We start from the raw sequence: 26,247 nt of genomic DNA, 5'->3' as shown, positions 1-26,247 counted from the left end.
AGCCTGTAATAAATGCCTGACTAAGGTAAGGAAATTATCTTTCTTAACAGACACCGTGCTTTCAGATGAATAACGTCTAACATTTTGTTTTTTCTTTGCAGTTAACACCCTGGAAACAGACAGACTAGGAGATGGGACTTTAGCTCTAAGAGGTCTCTTCCCAAACTACCCTAAGAAGTATCCCCCAGAATGTCTCCCAAACCCAAAGAAAATGGTTCTTCTGTGCCCAAATCGGACACAAACGGCCAAAGAGGATGTGGCTGACCCCTTGTCCATGATGACTGAAAGGACTACATCAGTGAAACCCGGATAAGCAAGTGAGTGGTCTGAGGAGCAATTGTTAGCCATTACAGGTTCACTCAGCAATAACGGAGACATTGTCTGAGCCCATAGTAGTGGCAAGAGATCTTCACTGTGCTATTTCTTCTATTTAGGTACAGAAGATGAAGAATCATCAGAACTTTAATAAGTACCCATGCTGTAGCCAAGGAAGAAGTCTGAATGTTAGTAAGCAGAGCTGGAATGAGTCATTCAGAAGCTAAGTTGTCAAATGACTGTTCACATCCAATGCATACACTTGAAGAAAAAGGAACTGTATTGGGGATTTTAACAGTGTAAGCATAACACGGAAAATACTGCTAGATCTAGCACTTGCCCTCAATACACCCTGAAAGAAAAAAAGCACTTGCCTTCAATGCACCTCAGAGACAAATAATGTAAGTTGCCACAAAGTGTACACAAGCAATGAAAATAATTTCTGCCCTATCGACTTTTCAATTCTTAAAATCACACAAACAGATTACATATTTGCAAAAGCAGTACAAATGTATCGAGTCCCCAAATCAAAACAAACCATTAGCTAAAAACAGCTGCACCTGACAAACTTTTATATTGAGAAAAAAAAACTGGCTTTCTTAATTGGAGAACATTTTATTTGGTGACTGAGAGAGTCAACAATTTTTTTTAAAAAAGGTGAAGAATTTCTGTGCAGAATATCTACCAGAAATGAAGCTTCAAGGCTGACTGCTGCTCCTATGAAGCCATTCTTTAGAGCTTCTTCCTCTAGACTCAGAAAGAAAGTACTGAAGATTTCTTCACACTCCTGATTTCCTTCCAATGGGCTGGCCAATCAGCAGTCAGAGTGGAGGTGTGGCATAGCACCAGAAATTTGTGAAGCTGGGCCAGTTGTATCCTAAGGAAGATAGAACACACATAGCCAAAAGGCTACAACAGTTGAGAATAATGAACATCTTTGGATACGCAGAACGCTTCTGCATTATGGGTGGGAGTATGCACACCAGTCTTTGAAGGTACAAGTGACAGAGTAAAGTAAGGGCTAAAGAAGAGGATACAATTAATGTTGTGCACACTGGTTGTCGTGTGTGTGTGTGTGTGTGTGTGTGTGTGTGTGTGTGTGTGTGTGTGTGTGTGTGTGTGTGTGTGTGTGTGTGTGTGTGTGTGCGCGCGCGCGCGCGCTACCCTTCTTTAATAGCAGTGTTAATAAAGAAATTTTCATATGGTAAAGTCTAGGGTTAAGATTAGGGGCAGGGTTAAGGTTAAAGAGAGTTAGCACACATTAGTGAAGATGAGCAGAGGAAAAGAGACAGGGGCCTGAGTCCATCTAAACTGTTACTCAGACTGCAGAACCTCCCCAAAGAAGGGTGACAAATCAGAAAGAAGAAAAAAAGAAACTGGAGTGGACTCAGTTTTTTTCTATCTTGGATATAGTGACCTCAAGACACTATAAATTGTTCAATACTCAATGTGACAGGAAGCACCAAAACTTCTACATGTCATGGCTACGAGACTGCACTGGAAGTATTGATGGGGCCAAGCATGAAGAGGATTGGTATCCATTGCTGGAATGCACGCAAGACGAAGACAGAGAAGAAAACAGAATGGATTTGCACATGGCCAAATGCAGGCTTCAGACCAACTTCTAAGACTCCTGTACCCACCAAACATAAAACTGTTGGTTCATGTTAAAGCCCACAGAGATCACCTGTGGGATAGGAAGACAAATCTTCCTACTCCAAGAAGTAATGGTATTTGTGTGGGCATGGAGGGAATAGTCCTTGGTCCAGAGTACCACCAGTATACGACAGGGTGGCTCAAAAGACCAATCTCTGGGATAAGTCTGGCTGCTAGTTAGATCCTACCAGTCTTTTGACAACATGACAGGATACAGTAAAAATCTTGAGATGCATCCTAGTGCGTGGGAGCTGAGGATTTTGTCTACCCTAAGCTCACGATCCTCATATGAGGATGATGAATAACTAAAAGCACAGTACCCCATTATTTTAGCATGAAAACAATCTGGTGTGTGTGTGTTGGGGGGGATGAACACCTGACATAAGGAGATTTCTGGGCTTGGATCATGACAAATTATCCTATGAACATGCTCTGGCTTATGCCAGGGGCTGCAAGGAGGATACTTTGGCTAATCTTCACATGAACATTGCAAGACAACAATTAAGATTTGATATTTACATTGCCAAATATGCATGTAGGCTAATTATCTAGCACTTATGGCGGCTGTCAGTCTCCTGCTCTTCCTGAGACAGAACAGCCAGTGCTGATGTCGTTGCTATTAAAAAGATGGATGTAAATATACACTGATGTTTAAACATGAGAATGCAGCATTAACAAATGACAGCAAGGATCAAAATACAAAAACTGGACATGGGGCAAAAAATATGCACACACATACCCCCACAGTAACAAGGGAAAAGGTAGAGCTAAAGGCTAGTTTACAGCATAGTGCTGTTTGGTTAAATAGCTGTTTAAACACTGGAAGCTGGAGTAGGAGAAACCTACGCACACTACATTTTGGAGTTTATTAAGTAAAAGTGTCAAATGCCTCTGAGAGATCCAAGAATACTATGGAAGCCATTTTGCCATTGTTTCTATTAAGGTTGATGAAGTCCAAGAGGGTAGTTGTGTTTTGGTCTGGTCTAAATCCTTGTTTAAGAAAAAGGATGCTATTAATCTTTGAGACCTTGAAGCATCACTTTAGATACAAGCCAATGTTTCAAATAACGTGTATGCAAGAAAAAAGCATTCACAAATACATATCCTCCAAGTTCCTCAACATAGTACAAAAACATTTCTGCTAAGTTTAATCATTTAAGTTTGAAAAATCACCAACCTTTAAACTTCGTAGGTCAAGGGAACTGTCTGTATTGGCACCACTCTTCTTTGGCTTAGACAGTGATGGCATGGCACTGCAAATGATTTTTGAGCCAGATGTTTGCCTAAAAACAAAATAAATTATGATAGCCATACTACTGTACAAAGTGACTAAAACATTAATTCATCAACACACATGGTCTTCTCTTAGCACTTGATGGTGTACTGGATTGACAGCAAGCAAATCAGATATGTTACAAACTATCAACTAACCTGGGAGTGGACCACCCTTAGCGGGTCTATGACAGTTTTATCCCTGCCACCACCCCAGGGTAATATATTTTTTCTCAGAAGCTTCAAAAACAGGGACACATACAACCTTTGCCAGCATACGCTAGCTTTGCAATACTCCCGCAACAGTGTTAAAGTGTTCCCTGAAATTGCCAGTTTGCCCTCCAAAGTGTGCAAGCAAACTTACCATAACAGTAGATGTGTAAATAGATCACTGTCACAGTAACTTAAGCTATATGGGACATACCTTGTGTAAAGGATCAAATAACTGGGCAGCTTCCAAAGTTTTAGCGTTCCTTCCACATACCCTAACCACTGTAGAGTTTGATGACATCAGTAAAAAGACAGTAAGTTATAGTGCCAAAATCAATTTTTTTTACCTCCAAACAAGAAATCTACAGCCCTGCCAGTTGGGTATGTACTCAGTGGCAGCCGGTGACTTCAAATTAAAGCGTGGCCGCAAGAGATAGCTGAATGGGTAGGGCCAATGGGAAGGGGTGTGACCAACTAGAAAGGGGTGGAGCTATGCTCAAAACCACAACTGGAACTTTAATTAAATAAACTGCCCTGGGTGCCAAACCGTCATTATGAAGACAAGATTAAGTGTAGAAGAAAAATATTTCAATGCATTGGCTATATGACAGTTTACATAATATCTAGACAGAAACACAAAGGTTGTGAGGCATGAAAAAATAAATTACTTTTTAAATACATTACTGGAATGCCAGTCAAAAAGTATAAAAAAACAAGCAGCACTCAACTCAAACCACTTCTTGCACTGCAGTTCTAATTATAATTTATATTCAGCTTTATAAAATGACCAAGTAACATGCTGAAAGTAGCAATATCTGTGATACCCCCACTTGTAAAAATATTTCTTATCCAAAAAAGACCTGCTTCCTGACAACAACTATCTACTTGTTTCATGGGGAGGACATGATCAAACTAAAGAATGAACAGCAAACAAGAAACAAGCTCAAGATAAATTGCTTAAAGGATTACTGCACAAGTAATGGACCAGACATGATACACTGGCATTTTGTTTTGTTTATGGGCAAAGCCTGCAAAGAGGACTGCAAGTCTACAACAAATGTAATGAGCTTCTGAAAATACTGTAATCGTGTCCTTTATTACAAATACTGTCATATGCATTTCAATACCCAAGGATTATATGCTATCTAGTTATGTAAATATTCTCTGCATGGCAACAACAAAAATGCTTTCAATGTTGGTAATTCTTTAACAGTATGCTTATTAAAGCTTACTTGCATCTTACAAACTCACACAAGCTTACCTGATGTCATTAAAGCATTGCTATTTAAACACAGAGCAACACAGGCACTGAAACAGCATGCATTTTCTGAATAAGAAGAAGCATAAATCAACAGCATAAAAATGACAGAAAACAAGAACATTCCACAAAATAAAGGACAGATGAAAAGCCACCGTCATACTTGTGTCTACCTTGGATGGGGGAATGCTCTGCACACTTACACTGTATAACTGCTCCTTGCCTTGCTTGGACACATCCAGAGTCACTACATGGGGGAGTGGGATGCAACAAGTATGTCACAATTTGAAATGTTTCTGGTGGACGGTGATGGCTCAGACACTCATAACTCTCAACATCAGAGCAAGAAATCTGGACAAAGCCATACATAGAAGTGGACACAGGCCCAAAAATAAGGACATTTTTTAAATATTGCTCTTATAAACTTAGAAAGGTAATAAAATAGTAGAAGGTCTTGCATTAGTATGAATTTTCTGAAGGGTATGAAATCTGAAACTCAAATGTCTGCCATTATTTTCTAACTTCACTCTAATGATTTGCCACTAATTTGCCAGAAAACCACAATTTTATGAAAAATTGACCAAAAATGTGATGCAGAAATATAAAATTGCCAAACAATACAGCTTGGAACCTGTCAAAAAATGGACGCCTTTTTAATATTAGTACTGTTAACTTGAGCAGCTGACAAAATAAGAGAATCTACATGCATTTCTGAAATAAAAGTAATCTATAACTCTGATCATTACAGTTATTTATAATTGTAAACCCTCAAGGTTTTCTTCCAAAACTGCCATTTTGTGGAGGGATTATTAGGGGGAGAGCAACATTTTGAGACAAAATTGGGGACAGTTGAGAGGTCTGGATATTCCTAATTCTATAAAGCAATTTATTTGCATGTACCTCTCAACCTCTTAATGCAGGAAATCTGGACAAGGCCAACTATAGTGGGGGAACATACAAACAGTACTAAAAATTGCTCTTGTATAAACTTAAGACAGTTGATAGAATAACAGGTCTTGCTTTAGCATGCATTTTTCTGAAGGGCATGACGTATGAAACTCGGTGTCTGTCATTATTTAGTGACTTCATTCCTAAATGATTTGCCAAAAAAACACAAATTTTACGAGGAACAAACCAAAAACAAGAAGTTAAAATCTATTAATTCTTTGAAAATCTGCACAGTTGAGAGGTATAGTTCAGCTGGGGATGTCTGTGTTTGCTGCCCTTCCACCCTCACAAAAATCATGGTCAAATGGAGCCTCCCCCCTGCAGCCATTCCAATGTCCCATTCCTTGGATATTTCACCACATTTACCATAAAAACTGTAATGTGCATACTGTGCATACTGCTTTACTTCTGCGATGATTTGGATTTCATCTGAAAGTTTTATTTTGCATTTTACAGTACAAACACTAAAATTGGACCCGACCCAGTTTGGTTTCGTCAAGGGCAGATCATGCCTTTTGAACTTGGTCGACTTCTTCGAAACAGTCACCAAGGCCATTGATGAGGGAAAGGCAGTCCATACAGCCTACCTTGACCTTGCAAAGGCCTTCGACACAATACCCCACTCGGGTATTGTAGAAAAACTTACCAGCTTAAAAGTAAACCCATATATCACAAGATGGGTTGCAAACTGGCTTAAGGACAGAACCCACAGGGTTAGAGTTGCTGGCGCTATGTCAGACTCCAAGCCGGTCACAAGCGATGTCCCACAGGGCTCGGTCCTTGGCCCCCTATTGTTCGGCATCTACTTCTCAGAAGTACAGGCCAACATGGGGGGACTATGGCTGACAAAGTTTGCAGACAACTGCAAACTGGGCGCCATAGTGGAAAGTGCATCGGACACGGATATCCTTCAGAAGGGACTCACGGAAACAGATAGCTGGTGCCAGAGCCATGGCCTGAAGTTAAACGCCAAAAAATGTATAGTCATACCCTTCGGGAAAAACAAGGTAACCCCAAGCTACCATATAGGTGGCAATCCACTAAGCACAGAAGAGGTTATCAGGGACCTGGGGACCCAGGTTGACAGTGGCCTTTCTTTTGACACTCACGTTGCTAAAGTGGTTAGAAAGACCTTCTACATTGCCCACCTGATCATGAAGGGATTCACATCCAGATCTAGTGAGGTCATTGTTCCCCTGTACTCTTCACTTATCAGACCAATGATCGAGTACAATGCCCCATTTGGGATGTATCGCACCCGACATCTGCAGCAATTGGAGAGACCCCAAAAGTTCCTCACCTAAAGGATAAAGGGACTCCAAAATCTGTCATATGCTGCCAGATTGAAGAAACTCCAGCTCTATTCAGTTGCATACCGTCTGCTCAGAGGTGACATGTGCCTGACATACAAGGCCATGTCCAACCCGGAATTAATGGACATGCTCCACCTCAAAAAATCCAAATCCACCAAAACCACTAGAGCAAGCGACTTAAACCTTAGCACGGATATAAATAGGACGTGCTGGAGGGATAGATTTATCACTCAGAGACTCCCTATGCTGTGGAATAAAATCCCAGTCCATGTGAGGCAGAGCACCTCGCTGGCTCTGTTCAAGAGAAATATTGACCTGTGGATGGGAGATCGTAGGTTTATCCCGAGAATCATCTCTGTGTCACTGCTGGACAGAGGCACAACAAACTAATGGGCACAGTATTTTTTCATATAAGGGGTGGCGTAAGCCACAAAAATTTGGGCTAGGCTTATAAATGCCTTAGGGCAGATAGCCTAGTATAAACCTATGAACCTATAAGATATCTGCTAAACAAAGCAATGCAGTCTCACAATGAAAATAAACTTAGCATTAAAACTTCTCTGCCCTTGAAACCCACATTCAAAGAAAATACATTTTGCCAGTGGCAGATAAAGATGAACTTTGGGCTGTTTACAAATCATAGGCCCCTTGCACATGAAATATACACGTGCTCTTTGATACACCTTCCTGATTGCATTAAATTATATTCCTTGCACAATACAGTACAGTTAGAGGGCATTTTAAATTTATTGTTTTGAACATTTTTCCAGTAAACAATGAATCAAAATGCATGCACCAGTAATGACAAAACTGTCCAATTCAGAACATTTCCATCATAAAAGTCTACTCAGACTTCTACACTCCGCCAGTATCAGTAAATATGCACAATCTCTGAAGAAGTAAAACTCATCTAAATAATTCCACATTAAAGAAATCTGTAACTAATGAAGAGGTGGCTGCTAGCAAACAACTTTATATTGCATTATTTCATCTACAAAGTGCCTGCTGCCCTTGAGGAATAAATTACCTACGTTGCATTACAAAAATGATACACTAATAATATTGCAATATGGAATGGATGGCAAACAGGTTCATAGTTACTAGGTATCTACGCCAAGGACTGCAGCATCCACCCCCTTTACAACACAGTACAGTATTCAGCAATGCATCTACCTACTGTGGGAGTAGAACCCATAGCCTTCTGCATCAAAGCAAGTACACTGCCTGTTATGCTATTAACAATGCAAGCAGCATAAGTAACACTAAACTTTTGTTCCCCTGCAACTATCAGCTCCTTGTAAAATCTACTCCACACACAGCTGTATCTCTGAACTTTGCAGCACAAGAAATCTGGAAAAAGCTGAAATTTATTGGGGGCGGGGGTAACAAAAGCCCAAAAACCAGGGACACACTTTAAACATTGCTTGTATAATGCTGGAAAGTTGCTAGAATAAAATGATGTGTTACCACCATACATTTCACTGCTAAGTCTTGAACCCAGCATCCAGTGCAAAAGAGTCAGAGCAATATACCACTAAGGCAAATCAACTGCTTTGTGAAACAGAGACGACAAACTTAAATTGTTACCATTTAGTGAATTCAGTTCTCGCCATAGCTGTCAAACTTAGCACAAAACACCTGGACAAAGCCAATAATGGGGCAAAACAGCCGCCAAACACATCAAGTGAATTCAGTTCTCACCATAGCTGTCAACCTTAGCACAAAAAACTTGGATGAAGCCAATAATGGGGGAATACAGTCCCAAAATTAGGAACAAATTTCAAATATCCATCTTATAAACTTAGAAAATTGCTAGAATAAAAGGTTTTGTGTTGCCATGTACTTTCTGAAGAATATGAAGTCTGAAATTCAAATGCCTGTTATTTTTATTTATTTAACATTTGTTAACCAGGAAAGTCTGACCTGGAACAAAATCCAATTTTACATTCAATAACCAGGAAAGTCTGACTTGGGACAAAAGCCAGTTTTCAGCAGTGGTCCACGTAGAAACATGTCACTGTAAGATGGGAGAACATGCAGACTCTATACAGAAGGCACCCCAACCAAGAACCAAACCAGAGAACCCGTAGCTGTCAGGAGGCAATGCTACCACTATACCACTGCACTACTGACTGTGTAAGGAAGCAAAAATACAGAAACCACACATTTTATGAGGAACAGAACAGAAAAAAATATGAGGCAAAAATCTGCAAATTTTTTACAAATGGTGGTGGGTTGGGAATTCAGGCCCTTGCCACCTGCACCCCAAGGTGTATACATACACACACTTACTTCTCGGTCCTAACAGTACCTGAATTTGCAGTGTCATTTTGTGCAAGCTAACGGCTGGTTTCCCTTCCTTCCTGCTCTCTGCGCAAGCTAACGGCTGGTTTCTCATCTTTTCCCCATGCTGCGCAAGCTTCTTCCCAGTCTCGTCCATGCAAGCCCCTTTCCCCACGAGAGTAGGCTCCAGCCTGCAGACAATGCAGTCCAGAGTTCTTCCATTCTGTGCGGTTGTCACCACCACACAGACATCTGGGCATCTACAGGGCAGAGATCCCTTTTCCCCCTATCTGGACTGCCTGACACAGCAGTCTGGAGTTGAGAGTTCCAGTAACTCAGAGCACCGTGGAGTTCCATGACTTCGCAAATTGTTTTGTTTTTTTTTTCTTTTTACAAGAGTTGGGACTTCGCATTTTCTTTCTACAGTAGGGGGGCTGCAGTCCTACAGCCTTACAGCACGAGTCGCCCCTGTACGTACTAGAAGAAGAAAGGAATGATAAAAACCCACTCTCTTGACAGTAAAAAAAAAACAGGAAAAAGGAGGAATGGAGGGAGGTAGTGTTTGCACTGCAACGTTGATCTATTTAAACATTTACGGTTATAATACGTTTACTTGCACAGAATTACGTTCATCATTAGATCACTGCTGCACTAGCCTAAGCTATATGGGACAAATACCAGAGATTAAAAAGAGAAAGCGAAGGGAGACGCAGCCACTGGAGAATATTCCTAGCAAAGCCTGGGCTGGCCCTAAAGAAATAATCCAGGTTGCAGTGTTAGGTAAAGGTGTGCACAGAAGACCAAGTTGTTACCTCCTGAAGATTGCTGGAGTCCACTCATTTTCAGAAGTAGCCAAAGGCCTAGTAGAGTGGGCCCTGACTTTCTGCAAAGTACCTTCTTATGATAAGAACAGGTAGATAAAGCCCGAGACAAACATTTGCAAATTTTGACACCCATTGTTCCTTTTTCTTGAATTCAAAGGAAATAAACAGCTGATTAAAACTCCTGAAGGATTTTTTTCAGTCAGTGTAGTATGAGAGTCGCCTACTGACATCAAAAGTGTGAAGAATTCTCCCTCTCATTTTCTTCATTCTAGAAAGAAAATAGGGAGATGAACTGCCTGGCTCTGTAAATTTTGAAACCATTTTAGGCATAATAGAGATTGGTTCTCAAAGTTACCCAGTTTTTGTGAAAGATAAGATAGGACTGAATGACCATAAAAGCTTGTAAATCAAGTGCTCTTCAAGCAGAAGTCAGAGGAGTGGGCAACACTGCTTTCCAGGATAAGAACTATAAGCCAGCCTTCTGATCAGGTTCAAAAGAAAAAAGTGCAAATTTCTCCAGTACCAAATTAATATCACAAGGAAAAACGTCTTTTGAAAGGGATATTACACATTTGTCCATCTTACAAAACCTGCTTCACTTGAAGTAGGCCACAAAAGTGGGAGGAGGGGGATCCATGGTGACATAAGTAGAGATAATTGAGAGATGAATCCTGATAGAAGAGTAAGAAAGGTCAGAGGGTAATACATGTAAGTACTCCACAGAAAAAAAGGTAACTAAGCTTTAAAAGGGTTCATAGGTTGATACTAGGCTATCTGCCCTAGGGCATTTATAAGCCTAGCCAGAGTGTGTTTGGCTTTCGCCACCCTTATAGATTAGTTGACTGTGCCTCTGTATAGTAGGTCACAGAAGGTAGCCCTTTTTAAGGTTAGTTTACTGTACCTCTGTCAAGCAGGGACACAGAAGAGATCCCAGGGGTAAACTTACGATCTCCCATCCATTCGTCAAGATTTCTCTTGAAGAGGGTCAGTGAGGGGCTCTGCCTAACATGGACTGGGAGTTTGTTCCAGAGTGAGGGGAGCCTCTGTGATATGAATCTGTCCCTCCAGCATGTCCTATTTATTTCTGTGCTGAGGTTCAAGTCCCTGGAGCGTGTAGCTCTAAGGGATTTGGATTTCCTGAGGTGAAGCATGTCCATTAATTCTGGGTTGGACATGGTTTTACACGTCAGACACAGATCGCCTCTGAGAAGGCGGTGCGCAGCTGAGTAGAACTGGAGTTTCTTTAGCCGAACTGCATAGGGCATCTGTTTGAGCCCCTTGATCCTCTTGGTGAGGTACTTTTGGGGTCTTTCCAGTTGCTGCAGGTGTCAGGTAAGGTACATCACAAATGGGGCATTGTATTCAATTATGGGCCTGATAAGTGATGAGTAGAAGGGCACAATGACCTCTCTTGATCTAGATGTGAATCCTTTCATAAGGTGGGCTATATAGAAGGTCTTTCTAACCACTTTGGCAATGTGATTGTTATGACTCTTGCATTGGCACCAACTAGAAAATGTTTAGACATACATGATTTGTTAGCAGCAAGCTTCTGTATCCCTTAATACCTGCTGCACATACTCAGGAAAACAAAAATGCCTAAAAGATATTAAAATTGTATTCTCTAAGCAGTAAGCTGAAGAAATCAAAGGTTGGTGTGGCTCAACAAACCCCTGTCTTGTGGGAGTATGTCCATCCTGTGATGAGGCCTGTGGTAATTGCCACTGGCCATTTTCAAACAAAAGGAGAACCACTGTTGCTTGGCAAAAAGGGGGCTACAAGAATTAAAGTAAGAGTCCTTCTCAATCTTAAGAACAATCCTGGTTATCAAAGGAAAGGCAAACAAGAACATTCCAATCTGTGGAAATTAAAAAGGCATCTTGTCTTCCTGGCCTTTATTCAAGGACTCCTGTAGAAGAACTTCAACCGTCTGCTGTGAATGGAGGCAAACACATTTACTTGGAGTTCCCCACAGCTGGAAAAGTTTTTGGAAGACCTCCGGGTGCAACTTCCATTCACGGGGGTCTCCTTTAGTCCTGCTCAACTTCTCTGTTACAAAACTGTGCTCTGATAAAATGTAAGTTGTCTGTAGGGATAGACAGTGTAGAGTTGCTAGCTTCCAGGTTATCATAGCAAGTTTGCAAATGGGGCATTATCTGCGCCCCCTTGTCTGTTTATGTAACACATCACATTGTTTTTATTGCCTGTAATTACTAATAGAGGGCATGAAATCCAAAGATGGTTTAGAGATCTGACAGGATTTAGGAGTGCCATCATTTCTTTGATATTTATGAGCTTCAGTTTCGTCTTGCTAGTTCCACAGACCCTGGACTTTCACTCCCCCTTGTATATAGCTCCCCAAGCACAATCACGGGCATCTGTGGTTACAAACTGCAGTGAGGTAAAACAGAGACCTAGGTTGAGAGATATCTCATTCGTTCGGCACAGGACTCCTCTTTGGCAATCACCTACAATGGAATCTGAAAGGATAGGGGGTGCAGGTATTGGGTCCAAACTGATTTTCAGGAACCATGGAATTTTTCTCATGTGCCATCTAGCTAAAGGAATAATTAGAATTGTAGAGGGCATAAAACCTAGAATCTTGAGATACTTCCCTAGCCGATGTCCAAGGCTGGTTGGAAACTGTTCCTGGCAAAATTCCATTTTACCCCAAGAAGAAAAGGCATCATGCGGGATATATCACGAATACATCCTAGAAATATTATCTGGTGAGAGAAGAGGGATTACTTACGGTTCACTTGAAATCCAAGACAGAGAAAAAGTCCTTTACTCAAGAAAGGGACTCCTTGACAACTTATGAATGCATCTGCAAAATACGGTAGGTGGCCAAATATCGAAAAATGCGAATGCCCTGTAATCTGCAATGGTCTATTACAATTGATGGGCACTTCATAAACACCCTTTAGAGCTACTGACAACCCAAATGGTAAAACCGAAAACTGAAAATGTAAACCAGACAAAAAGTCTTAAATAAATCATTAGAAATCTTTGAGAATTGTAATGTAATGAAAGAAAAAAAGCAATAGAAATCTTTCAGGAATGGAATGCGATGGGCATCTTTTAAATCCAGAGTTACCAGGAAACAAGAAAATGAGAGGCAACAGAAAGAAAGACATTTTGAATTCTGAAGTCTTAATAAACAGGTTTAGGAAAAAGAAGTTGAAGATATTCTTGAATAAAAACCATTCTCCTACTTAATTTTGGGGAACAAGCTCTATAACCCCCTAACATAGCATTTGATCCACAACAGAAGAAAATGAGGGGATATGACTGGACGGATGTAGAAGAATCCCTTGGAATGGAGGAAGGGAATCCCACTTCCAGGTGTAGCCCTTCTGAATGATTATCAGAACCTAACTGTCTGAAATTAACCTGGTGCTACCGAGGAAAATGAAGAGCTAGAATTTGGCAAACCTTTAATTGATTGCCAGGGTGGGGATATGGAAAACATGACCAGGTATATAGTCAAACAAGAAGTTACGTACTCACCATAACGTTCAACGTATGTAGTCCATCTCGCCTCACATTCTTACCCGTGGGTTCGGAGCCGAATATCAGCTCTGACTCAGGCAAACTTTTCTAGCTCGAAGTCTTCTATTGGCTGGGCTAAGAAGGCATCCCATGCTGCATTGCTCTATCTCCCCAGATCTAGTTTGCTGAAACACCAACACTCAGACTCCATGCATAACACCCAAGGAAAGGAAGAACAAACCAAGAGTGAAGGGAATTCTGAGAACCAGTCCTAACCTCCAGGAAGGGGGAAGGTGGGGGGGGGGGTAAGTAAGAATGTGAGGCGAGATGGACTACATACATTGAACGTTATGGTGAGTACATAACTTCTTGATGTTATGTAGTCCAATCTCGCCTACATTCTTACCCGTGGGACAGTGTCCCCAGCACCTAAATCCTGGGAGGTTCAGTGGAAAATACTCCTGAGCACTGTGGAAACAAAGGAAGACCTGCTCCTAGATACCACATCCAACTTGTAATGAGTAACGTAAGTGTGAGGAGACGCCCAAGCAGCTGCAGCACAAATATCATCCTTAGACAATCTGGCCTAATAGGCTGCAGATGTAGATACAGACCAAGTAGAGTGAGCCTTGACTGGGAACGGTAGATCTTAACCCCCTGAAGAATAAATGAAAGAGATGCAACTGGATATCCAGTTGGACAGAGTGATTTTGGAGACAGGAGACCCAAGTCCGTTTTCCGAAAAGGAAACAACTGATCAGATTTTCGGAGATCTTTGGTTCTGTGCAGATAAAAGCGTAATTGTCTGTGTACATCCAATTGATGAAATTTAAATTCTGCCTTGTTTGAGAACTGGGGAAAAAACACTGACAGCTCAATAGATTAAGATTAGAGAGAGACGCCACTTTGGGAAGAAAGGAAGGGTTCGGTCTGAGAGAAACCCTGTCCTTATGAAAAATCAAATATGGGGGTTTTATAGAAAGAGCTTGAATCTGTGAGATGCGTCTAGTTGACGTGATGGCTACTAAAAAGACAGTCGCATCCAGGTTAAGAATTTTAAATCACAAGTAGCTGCGGGTTCAAAGGGTGGTGAAGTAAGAGCCTGCAGAACAAAATTTAAATCCCAAGGCATGATATGTTCCGAAATAGGAGGACGGAGTAACAGAGTGCCCCTTCAGGAAAGCCTTACAGAGTCCGAGAGCCATCAGACTAGGCTCATTAGCAACATGAAAGTTAGAAATCGTTGCCAGTTGAACTTTTATGGTGGCAGATGCTGAGCCCTGACGAAAAAGCATAGACAAGAACTCCAAAACAGAAGCAATTGGAGCTGTGTAAGGGTCAATTCCTTCGGTATGAGTCCAGATCGAAAATCTATTCCATTTGCTGGAATAAATCTTCCTAGTAGAGGGCTTATGAGAGGAAGATAAGATATGAACTACCTCCGGTGAAAATTGATGAAGCCTAACTAATGACAGAAGTGGAGTAGCCAGGCTGTCAACCGGAGGGTCCGCAGAGAGGGATGGAGCTGCCCTGACATGTGTGTCAGTAAATCTGGTTGTGGGTCCAGAATCCACGGCGGGTCCATAATGTAGGGATGGAGAAAGGGGAACCAAACTTGATGAGGCCAGTGTGGGGCAATCAGAATCATTCTGCTTCCCAAGGATTGCGCTTTCTGAATCACTTTTGACAGCAAGGGAACCGGAGGAAAGGCATATAGCAGACCGGAGGGCCAATCGTGGACTAGAGCGTCCCTGGGCGACTCCCCCTGAGGTGGGATCAACGTGAAGTAGCTGCTGCATTTGGCATTGAGAGGACTGGCAAAAAGGTCGCAGCAAGGCTGACCACATCTGCGGAAGATCCGTTCCGCAACTAGAGGGTTCAGGGACCACTCATAAGGCATCAGAATAACTCTGCTTAGCCTGTTTGTGATCACGTTGGACTTCCCCGGAATGTGCGTTGCCACCAGAAAACGTCGATAAGACACTGCCCACTGCCACACTCGCATGGCTTCTCTGCACAGGGGGTAAGACTTGGTTCCTCCCTGCTTGTTCAGATACCACACCACTGACATATTGTCTGAGTGGATTGCAATAGTCCCGAGAGGGAGAAAGCTCTGAAGTGCCTGCAACGCAAGAAGCACAGCTCTCATCTCCAGGACGTTGATATGCAAATGTATCTCGTCCTCTTGCCACGTTCCTTAAAATGTCCTGCCTAGATAAAGCCCCTCCATCTGGGAGGCGTCGTCCGTGGTCACCGTGGCTATCAGGGGCGGTGGAACGAAGGGTTTCCCCCTGTCCAGATTGTTGGTGCAAAGCCACCAACTGAGATCCTGTTTGCACCTGTCTGAGTAAAATAGGGTGAGAGTGGAAGCCTTTGGAGAGACCACTGAGCAAAGAGGAGCCATTGAAGGAGCCTCATATGTAATCTTGCTAGAGGGACTAACATAATTGTTGCGGCCATAGTCCCCAGGAGTTGAAGAACCCATCTTGCTTTCACTCTTCTCAGATGGAGCAGGGCGTGAACTTGTTGCTGTAAGACTCTTATTCTTTCCTGTGGTAGAAAGGCCCGCATTTGGATGGTGTCTAGTTATGTGCCTATAAAAACGACACACTGTGAGGGCAACAAGGCAGATTTTTTCCCAGTTCAAAGTTATGCCCAACTGTTGACCGAGAGTGATGGTGGCATCCTTGTTCTGAATGAGCAGATGCCTGGTGGTGGCAGTGAGGAGCCAGTCATCCAAATAAGGAAACACTTGGAATCCTTGGCGTCTCAAGTGAGCCGTCACCACCGCCATACATTTGGTGAACACCCTGGGGGCTGTGGTGAGACCAAAGGGCAGGGCTCGAAACTGAAAATGACTGGCTCCCAGCCGGAAGCGTAGATAACTCCTGGATGCCCTGTCCATTTTGATATGGTAGTAAGCATCCTTGAGGCCGATAGAGTACATCCATACTTCTTTTCCCAACAATGGGAGAATTGACTGTAATGTGACCATACGGAACTTGGACTTTTGTACGTGGTTGTTCAATCGGCTGAGATCCAATATGGGTCTCAGGTCCCCTGTTTTTTTTGGCACCAAAAAGAATCTTGAGTAAATCCCTAATCCGATCTGGTCTGAGGGGACATGCTGGATGGCTTCTTTTTCTGGCAGCTTTGAAACCTCTAAAGGCACGTAATCCCTTTGACTGGGTGGAACGTCCAGGATTTTCCTGACTGGAGGGGGATCTGACTAAAAGGGAATGACACAACCTCCGGAAATTATTCGTAAAACCCATTGGTCCTGTGTGATGTTTTGCCAGGCCTCCGAGTATAACGATATTCGACCCCCGACTGGGTCCGGAAACGCACAGTCGGGCCTCCCATCAGGAGCGACGGTAGGGAGAACCGTGAAAGGAATCGCGGTCTCCCGAGTTGTGGGGACCTCCTCTGCCTCTAGGGCGGCATCTTTTTGAATAACCTCCCGCTCCTCTGCCTCTGGAGGGGGGCTCACCTTGTGCACCGGGAAAAAAACACTGTGATTTTTTGAACCACATCTTTCCACCCCTCTGGGCCATGGGATAAGGCCTAGAGGGAAGGGAAAACTGGACTCCTACAGCAGAGTATTTCCCTCCTGCTCGCACCTGGAGAGGGTGTCTTTCACCTTGGTTCCGAACAAAGAGGAACCATCAAAGGGGGCGTCAAGTGAATGAAGACTTGAAGGCCTCCGAGAAATGACAAAGGCACATCCAGGCCTGCCCCCTAGGCAACACCTGAGCTTGCTGCCCTACTCGCTCCCTTGGCTGCATATGAAATCAGCCTCATGGAGGAGTTAACGATGGAACTGAGGGTAGACATCTGGGCATTAACAGTCTGGGCAACCACCTCAGAAACGTTATCCTTGAGAGCATCTCCAAGCTCCTTGAGGAGATCTCTCTGGAGCTGTGTAAAGTGAGATAGATAGTTCAGAGACTGTAAGGTAAAGGTCGCTGAAGAGAGGGTACGCTTCCTGTAACGGTCCATGGTCCTAGACTTCTTGTTAGGTGGATGGACGGAGGAAGACGTCTCTGCCAATTCCTTCTGGGTGGCTGCTGCCACCACTATGGCATCCACAGGAACCCCTTTGGACAAAAATTCCTTACCCGGGGGAGCAGACAGAAATTTATGGAGTCTCCTGGGGACGGGTTCCACAGAATCAGGGTTCGCCATACCCTCCGACAAATCAAATCCAGGAGCTCGAAGGGGGGGTGGGCACCCAGGAGGCGGAGGGCTGAGCACCAAAGGCCTTCAGGAAGACTGACTCCTCGGACGGAGCTTTAGACGGCCAGTCACCTCTGTTTCAATATCTCTAGGATGTCAGAGAAAGAAACATCCTCAGAGGATGACTTGGGGGACCCCTCCGATTCCTTGAGGTCAGTATCTGAGGTAAGAGACTCATCCTGGGAGTCTATGTGCTTCCTCTTACACGTTCTCTTTCTAGGGGGCTCCTTAGGAAAACATTCTGAGGGACCCTCAGAAACTTGGGGACCACTCATGGGGGTACCCTGAGGCCTTGATTCTCCACTGTCTAACGATAGGTGGTGATCAGAGACCCGTGCTGGAGTGGTAGGGGAAAGAATGACAGACCCGCATGATGTAGCTAATGATCTGGCCAGCGCACTCCGCATGGCCTCAAAGGCTGGCCCCCCTGAATCCGAAGACCGACCAGCCTCAGAGGCCATGACAGGAGTCTGGGTTCCCCGAGCCGAAGCACCGAGAGGGAGACTAGGAACCGATAGCTGTCCCAAGGCCTCTCCCTCGGGCCCGACTGAAGAATCCCAAGCCCTGAATCTCGTGGATGGCGCCGACGAGGTTGGAGCTGACGTCGGCACCGATAAGCCAGGAGGGGCCATCGGAACCGACCTGGAAACATCACATGGAGCCGAGCATTCCGGCTCCAAAGGCTGGGATGTGCTTGGAGGAGGAAGAATCGAAGAACGTTGCAAGATGGGCTCCGGAGCCGACTGGGACAGAGACAAAAACAATTTAGCCAAAAACGGTGACTGAAGGAGTTTCTGCACCACCCTATCGACATCCACATCCGATAGTGTCCTGGAGGATTTGAAGGACAGGGAGGGAGACTGAGATCTCCTCTCAGGTGATACTTGCCTGATAGTGGGCGATCGGCTCCGAATGGGTTCCAATGTAATTGGAGCCGATGCCGGTTCCATCATTACAGACACTTCCTGCGGCCCCGAGGACAGTGGAGCCAAGGATGTCTAAGCTAATTTAATGACCTTCTCCGGTGGCTCTGAGGAGACTGAAGGAGCCGGAGATCTCTCTTTAGATTTTGTGGATCTAGGTTTTGAGCTGGAAGCAGATTCCAGGCCCTCTTCGAACGAGGGTTTCAAAAGTCCCCTGAAAATTAACTTATTTTTTCTTTCCTGAAGTACCCTGGGACTAAATGCATGACAAAAGCTGCAGGACTCCTGCAGATGGATTGCTCCCAGACAATAGACGCATCCCAAATGTCCATCGGTAATGGACATTTTATAGCCACACTTGGAGCATTTCTTAAAGCCTGAGGGCTTGTGCTCCTTGGAATATTTAGACATCCTGAAATTTTACCACAAAGGATCACTAGTACAGAACCGACTGGAGAAAAAACAATCACCAATTACGCCACACTGAGCGTGGGAAAACTAACCAACTCTCACAAAACAATCCTGAGACACACACACACACACACACACACACACACACACACACACACACACACACACACACACAAAGGGAATAAAGACTAAAACCTCTAATTTAAACTGTTTTAGAAGTTAGAAAACAGGGAAGCAAGGGGACAGACTAGGTGTCCTCTAACTGAAACGGGCCTAGCCCATTGGAACAGCTAGTGGGTTACCACAAAGCAATCCACACACACCAAAAAATTACACAAATAACACCAAACTAGAAATAGCTATTAAAATAGCTTTTGTTTGTAAATAAATTCTCTCAAGAAGAATAAAAGGTACTTCGCCACAGCCAAGAGCGAGACCACGTCCGAGCTACACGAGCGGCAAACGAGATCTGGGGAGATAGAGCAATGTAGCATGGGACACCTTCTTAGCCCAGCCAATAGAAGACTTCGAGCTAGAAAAGTTTGGCAGAGTCAGAGCCGAACCCACGGGTAAGAATGTAGGCAAGATTGGACTACATAACATCCTGAGTTAAGGCCTGCCACTCACTCTGTGGATCCTAAGAGGCAGGAGAAACATGTTTAGCTTTTTATTGTTTATTTAATGAGACATCTGCCTTATAAAATTTGGATGCTCTGATCTAGGACAGCATTCAATAATAGTAGTAAAGTTCACTTACTAAAATCTGAGTAACACCCCTAGGCGCCCTCAGAAATGATCAACCATGGTTTCCCTTGAATGTCAAAAATGGAAGTCTGCAGAGCCTCCTTGGATGTACTTAAAGCCGGATCCCTGATGGCCTCCATCCCAGTCTTGGCAGAGGAATCCAACAACAAAGCCAGGCGAACCTCCAGGCATTCACTCACCTCAGGAGAAACGCCCGGCAGAGGCTAAAGAGTAGAAAACTCCAACCTAGGCTTCTTGGCGGTCGTCTTCTCTGAAGGCTGTCTCTTGGGGTAGGAAGGTCCCTCCACAGTATCATTCGCAAATTCGCTGATTCTCCAGATATAGCACCCAAGAAGAAAGCCTACTACACAAAGTTTTTGGTACAAAAGCCTGACAAATGCAACAGGATGTATGGTCAGGAAGTGCCAAGGCAAAACAGACACAGTTTATGGCAGTCTTTATGGGGAATCTGTCTTCCACACTGGCATTTACCCCTTCTTGGATGACATGAAACCCCACAAGTAGCAGAAAGACAAGTAAAAAATGAACCCCAGAGGGCACTTACCTGCAATGGAATGTAGGCATTCAGACAGATAATCAAGACATGGCGTTTGGACTGGCAGCAAAGAAGTTGTGAGGGTGGTATGTCTGGATGTCACTTTTATGCCGTGAGGAGCATACGTATGACATACAGCATAAGGTTTTGGTACACTGGCCGAACGTCAGGCTGCCCAAGGCAGGAGACTGCCTTAAGTCATGAATACTGTAACAGTGAAATGTATCTGTTATAAATTCAAATTCTGTAACACAGAAGGAATGAGCCCTAACTGTGACCCCAGGAAACAGAGGATTAGGGACACACCAGCTCTCCTTCTTCCTCAGTTGGTGGCTGTGGGGTTCTGCTCATGGCTGGGCATTTTTTGATAAAGAGCAGTGAGACAGGATGCGCCTATGTGCAAGTTGCTGAGTATTTGTATCGTGGTGGGCTACTGGGTCATCTCATGAAGTAACACACATCAACTTTGCATTGCTATGCTCAAGTTACGATTTCTTTCCACTTCAAATATACACCACAGCCTTATGTACGTATTCCTCAGTACTCACTCTTCAGGAAGCAGAATCTCAATAAATGGGGAGGACTCGCATGTAGAAAGGGTATGGCAGGACTTTGCTACTTCCACAAGAAAGGGATAAAATGGATCAACTAGGAAAATGGGACAGGTAGCAATGACAGAGGTAGAGACCTTGCTCAAAAATTCTCTAACTGATCCCATGGTCAGGTCAATTTCCAAGTAGTAAAACCTTCTAAACGAAAGGAACCAAAGAACCAAACCATGACCAAAGCCAGAGAGTAGACTAGGTACTAAGGAACCGAGCCAAAGGACCAAACTCCAAAGTTGCAACAGGACAGGCTGCCTGCGAAAGGAAAGTACAGTTGTGTACCTACCATAAATGCAGATGTTCGAGTGTATTCACTGTTGCAGTCATTACACTTGGGTTATCCTGCTGGCAGGCTACCCGCAGTCGGCCTGAATTCCAAAGTCCTGGTCTGGAGTCGGTTGCGGTCGCCTCATCCCTGACGTCAGTGCGCCAGGGGTATAAAAGATGCAGCAGACGCCATTTTCTTCAGTTTTTCTTGCCCCAGATGTCAGGTGCCCCCAAAAGGGTAGGCTAAATAAATTTGTAAATAAAAAATCATGCACTAACATAAACATTACCTTCTACAAGCAAATACACCACATAGGTTGTATAGAAGAGAAAAGTATAGATAAGTTCCAGCAATGATAGGGGGATGGAGGAAGGGTAACCTGGACTGCAACAGTGAATACACGTGAACATCTACATTTATGGTAGGTACACAACTGTACTATGTTCGTGTTTCACTGTTGCAGTCATTACAGTTGGGTTGAATCCCAAAGCTGAGGTTGGGCGGCTGGGTCTAAATACGATTAGGAGTGGCTATGAGGCTCTGCAAAACTGCAGTGGCAAAGCCTGCTCTGGATTTAGAGTAAAGAGGTAAGTGATCGTGCTTGGTAAAAATGTGCACTGAACTCCAAGTTGCAGCCTCCAAAATTTCCTTGGTTGGTACTCCTCTGAATAAGGCTGCTGATGTGGCTGCTGCCCCAGTAGAATGTGGCCTAATATTCTTAGGCACTGATTTGCCATACTGTGCATAGCAGAAACGAACGCAGTGTCCTATCCATTTTGAAATGGTCTGCTTAGAAATAGCCTTTCCTTGCCATCCTGCAGCGTATGCCACAAAGTTGCTCAGTTTTTATGAAAGCTTTTGTTTTGTCCAAGTAGAAGCGTAGCTGTCTGTGTATGTCCAAAGAGTGCAGAAGTCTCTCCCTTTTATTCTGGGGATTTGGATAAAAGGTTGGCAAATGAATGGTTTGGTTAAGAGCCATGCTGGATACTACCTTTGGCATAAATGTTGGGTTTGTCCTGAGAGAAACCCTGTCTGGATGAAAAATGATAAAAGGTTCAACTGCCATTAATGCCTGTAACAGAGACTCTTCTTGCTGAAGTTATTGCTAGGAGCAGAGCAGTTTTCCATGATAAGAATTTTATCTCAGCTGTGTTGGCTGGCTCAAAAGGAGGCAGTGTGAGTTTTTCCAAGACAAAGTTGAGGTCCCACATTGGTATAGGTGCTCTCCTTGGGGGACTTATGTTTTTTGCCCCTCTAAGGTACTGTCTTAGTAGTGGATGAGAGAAAATAGGAGGTTGCATATTGTAATGAGCTGAAATGGCAGATGCATGGATCTTTATTGATGAGAAGGATAGGTCTTTGTCCAGCATCTCAGTTAGGTATTGCAAAATCTGAGGAATATTTATTCCTGGTTCCAAGCACAGAATCTCTTCCATTTTTCTGCATAAGATTTCCTGGTGCTGGGCCTCCTGGCTTCCAAAATGACATCTATAACTGCTTTAGACAGAGATGTGTTCTGAGTGGCATTTTATTCGCCATGCAGCCAGATTTAAGGTTCTGAGTTGGCTGTGCAGGATCTGATTGTTTTGCTGGGTTAGCAGATGAGGAATTTGAGGTAAAGTCCAGGCTGGCTTTGAGACAGGGTCTTTAGGATTGGGTATCAGTGCTGGTGTGGCCAGTCTGGGGCAATCAGAATAATTTTTGGTTTCTATTGTCTGACTTTTAGGAGTACCTTGGGGAGTAAAGGTAGTGGTGGATAGGCATAAACTGTTAGGCTTTTCCAGCTGAATGATAGAGCATCCACCTTCCATGCTTGTGAGTGATAAGTCCTTGTGCAGAATTTCTGTAGTTGGCAGTTGTAAGGGGAGGCAAACAGATCGATGTCTGGGCATCCCCATTTCTTTGTCATCATGCTGAAGACTTGTGGATCTAGTTTCCACTCGTGAGGGTCCATGAGGTTTCTGCTTAGTTCGTCTGCCAGAGTATTTTTCTTTCCTGGCAGGAATTGTGCCTGCAGATGTACTTGACAGGCCAGTGCTGTGTTCCCCAAAGTCATCGCTTGCCTGCAGAGGGGGGAGGAATGTGTGCCCCTTGCTTATGTACCACATGACTGTAGTATTGTCCGTCTTTAGTAATAGTTGTCCTGGATGTAGTATTTCCTTGAAGGCTGTCAGGGCATTCTGTACAGCTAGCGTCTTTGTGACTGATATGAAGATGCATTTGGTCTGTGGGCCACGAGCCCTGTATACATTTTCCCACCATGTGTGCTCCCCAGGCATAATCCGATGCATCTGTTAGTGTCTGCCTAGCTGTGGGTAAAGCGAAAGGCTGTCCCTTGTTGTGGTGACAGGTCAGTGCCCACCATAGAAACTCATGTTGCAGGCAGGGAATGAGAGTAATTATTGTTGGGTCCAAACACTTTTTAGATACCATTGTAGCTTCCTCATATGCAGTCTTGCATATGGAATTAGGAGGATGCAGGATGCCATGAAGCCCAAAGCCTGCAGAATTTTTCTTGCAGGTAGCTGGGTCTTTGTTGCCATCATTTGAAGGTAATAAGTCAGTTGCCTTTGTTTGTCTGGCGTGAGATAAGCCATCTGGGCAGTTGTATTTAAGCTTGCACCCAGGAATATTATCTCTTGAGAGGGCACTAGTTTTGATTTCTTTTCATTTACTGTGTACCCTAGGCAAGTTAGTAATCTTTTTACAAACGCCAGATGCTTTAGTAGAATGTCCTTGCTGTCTGCTTGAATAAGGCAGTTGTCCAAGTAAGGATATATTTGAATTCCTTTTTGTCTGCAGAATACAATTACTGGTGCCACGCATTTTGTGAAGACCCTGGGCACAGTAGATAAGCCAAAGGGCAGTGCAGAGAATTGGTAATGCATTGAGCCAACTACGAATCTGAGGTATCTTCTGCAAGATTGTCTGATTGGGACATGCAGGTATGCCTCTGAGGTCCAAAGCAAATAGCCAAGCCTTTTTCAACAGCATGGGTAGAAATTGCTAGAGTGTCAACATTTTGAATTTTGGAACGTCCAGGAAAGTATTTAGAGTAGACAGGTCCAGTATTGGTCTCCAAGCTTTGTCCTTTCGGGGTACCAAGAAAAGTCTTGAGTAAAATCCTTGTCCCTGCTCTTGTTGTGGTACTTTTTTTAATAGCCCTCATGTCCATGAGGGCAGAAATTTGTTTTTGTGCCTCTGCCCATTGACTGAGTGGCAGGTCTGGCATACCTTTTGGCCTTGGTAGGGTGTGAAAGTGGAACCTGTAACCCTGGAAAACAATATTCAGTACCCATTTGTCTTGGGTAATTTTGTGCCAATTTTGTGAGAAAAGTGCAAGTTTCCCCCCTAAGGGTGCCTCCAAAAGGTAAGTGCTTGGCATTGGTAGAGGGAAGTCATTGGGACTGTTTCCTATAGGGTTGTGATTTGTCTTCTCCGCCTTTGGGGGCAGAAGCACCCCACTGTTTGGGTCCGTATGTGCCTTGTGACAGAGATCTGCCTCTTGGGCGTCTGTTATCTGCCTCTTTGTGGCCTGTCTGGTACTGGAAAGGACCAATTTTTTTTTGAAGGCCAGTTCCTGCTAAATCTGGGTGGCTGAACCTGTAAGAAATCCTTTACTGTCTGCATTGATTTTGCTTTATCCTCCATTTTCTTTAACGCCTCTTCTGCCTTAACATCAAACAAAGTGTCATGCTGTAATGGAGCATCCAACAATTTTGCTTTAACATGATCGGTTAAAATTTGTTCCTTTAACCAAGCATGCCTTCGAATGACAGAACCTGTAACTGTGGCTCTGCAAGAAACCTCTAATGAATCAAAACCACATTGCTAAGTATGCTTTCCCACTTGTTCAGCTGCATCCAAGAAATTAGAAGTTATGTACTCACCATAACGTTCCATCTGAGTAGGTGTATTCATTTGTCTGCAACCTGTGGGTTATGGATCCGATATCGGATCCGAACCGGCATGGTTTTCCAGCTATGGATCCGAGCTCTCAGCTCCTCCCCTCACCCATAATGCCCTGCTCTCCCTACATGACCTCAGATCGAGTTTGACAACAATAGAAATACCCTAAAAAGGGTAACACATAATATGCAGGAAACTGACAAGGCCAGGGGGATAGGAGGGCGGGATGGTTGCAGACAAATGAATACACCTACTCAGATGGAACGTTATGGTGAGTACATAACTTCTAAATCTGAAGTAGGAGATTCATTTGTCTGCAACCTGTGGGACAGAGTCCCCAGCTACCTGAATCTTGGGCGGCCATCATGGAAGGATATTCCGGAGCACGCGAGCCAAAGGATGCTCTACCTCTAGATGTAATATCCAACTTGTAGTGGGAAATAAAGGTATGAGATGAAGCCCAAGTGGCTGCTGAACAAATATCATCCAGAGGAATCCTAGCTTTAAAGGCCGCTGAAGTAGAAACTGACCGGGTTGAATGGGCATGTACTCCCTCGGTCTGGGCCTTCCAGAAGCTTGATAAGCCAATAAGATGCACTGCGAAATCCAGCGTGATAAGGAGACTTTGGAAATTGGTTTACCCAAATTGAATTTAGCAAAGGAAATAAACAACTGGTCGGATTGCCTATGACCAGCTGTCCTGTTCAGATAAAATCTAAGTTGCCTGTGAACATCATGTAGCTTGTATTCACCTTTGTTTTGATATTTAGGAAAGAAAACAGGGAGGTTAATGGATTGATTAATATTTGCTTCAGAAGCTACCTTAGGAAGAAAGGACGGGTTGGTCCTGAGGTATACACGGTCCGGATGAAAGACCAAGTAAGGAGGCTTGACGGATAAGGCTTGAAGTTCTGAAACTCTCTTGGCCGAGGTAATGGCTACTAAAAAGGCCGTCTTGAAAGATAAAAATTTCAGATCTACCGTAGCCGCAGGTTCGAAGGGGGGAGCAGTCAAGGCCTGAAGG

At 43.8% G+C, this 26,247-nt stretch overlaps 1 protein-coding gene across 1 annotated transcript in view; it reads right to left on the bottom strand.

The window, feature by feature from the left end:
* The window catches only part of TTK (TTK protein kinase), a gene marked incomplete at its 5' end in the record, with an annotated part of 1,887,454 nt that overhangs the window by 1,239,533 nt on the left and 621,674 nt on the right, over positions 1-26,247 (bottom strand). Inside the window, 1 exon segment of the mRNA XM_044074056.1 lies at positions 3,149-3,254. Coding sequence (XP_043929991.1) covers positions 3,149-3,254 — 106 coding nt within the window.

Source organism: Protopterus annectens, chromosome 1.part1, assembly GCF_019279795.1.
Source record: "Protopterus annectens isolate FY-2018-M chromosome 1.part1, PAN1.0, whole genome shotgun sequence".
In the NCBI taxonomy this organism is placed as follows: Eukaryota; Metazoa; Chordata; order Ceratodontiformes; family Protopteridae; genus Protopterus; species Protopterus annectens.
Note: the sequence above shows the minus strand (reverse complement) of the source record. Positions and strands in the feature narration are given on the sequence as shown.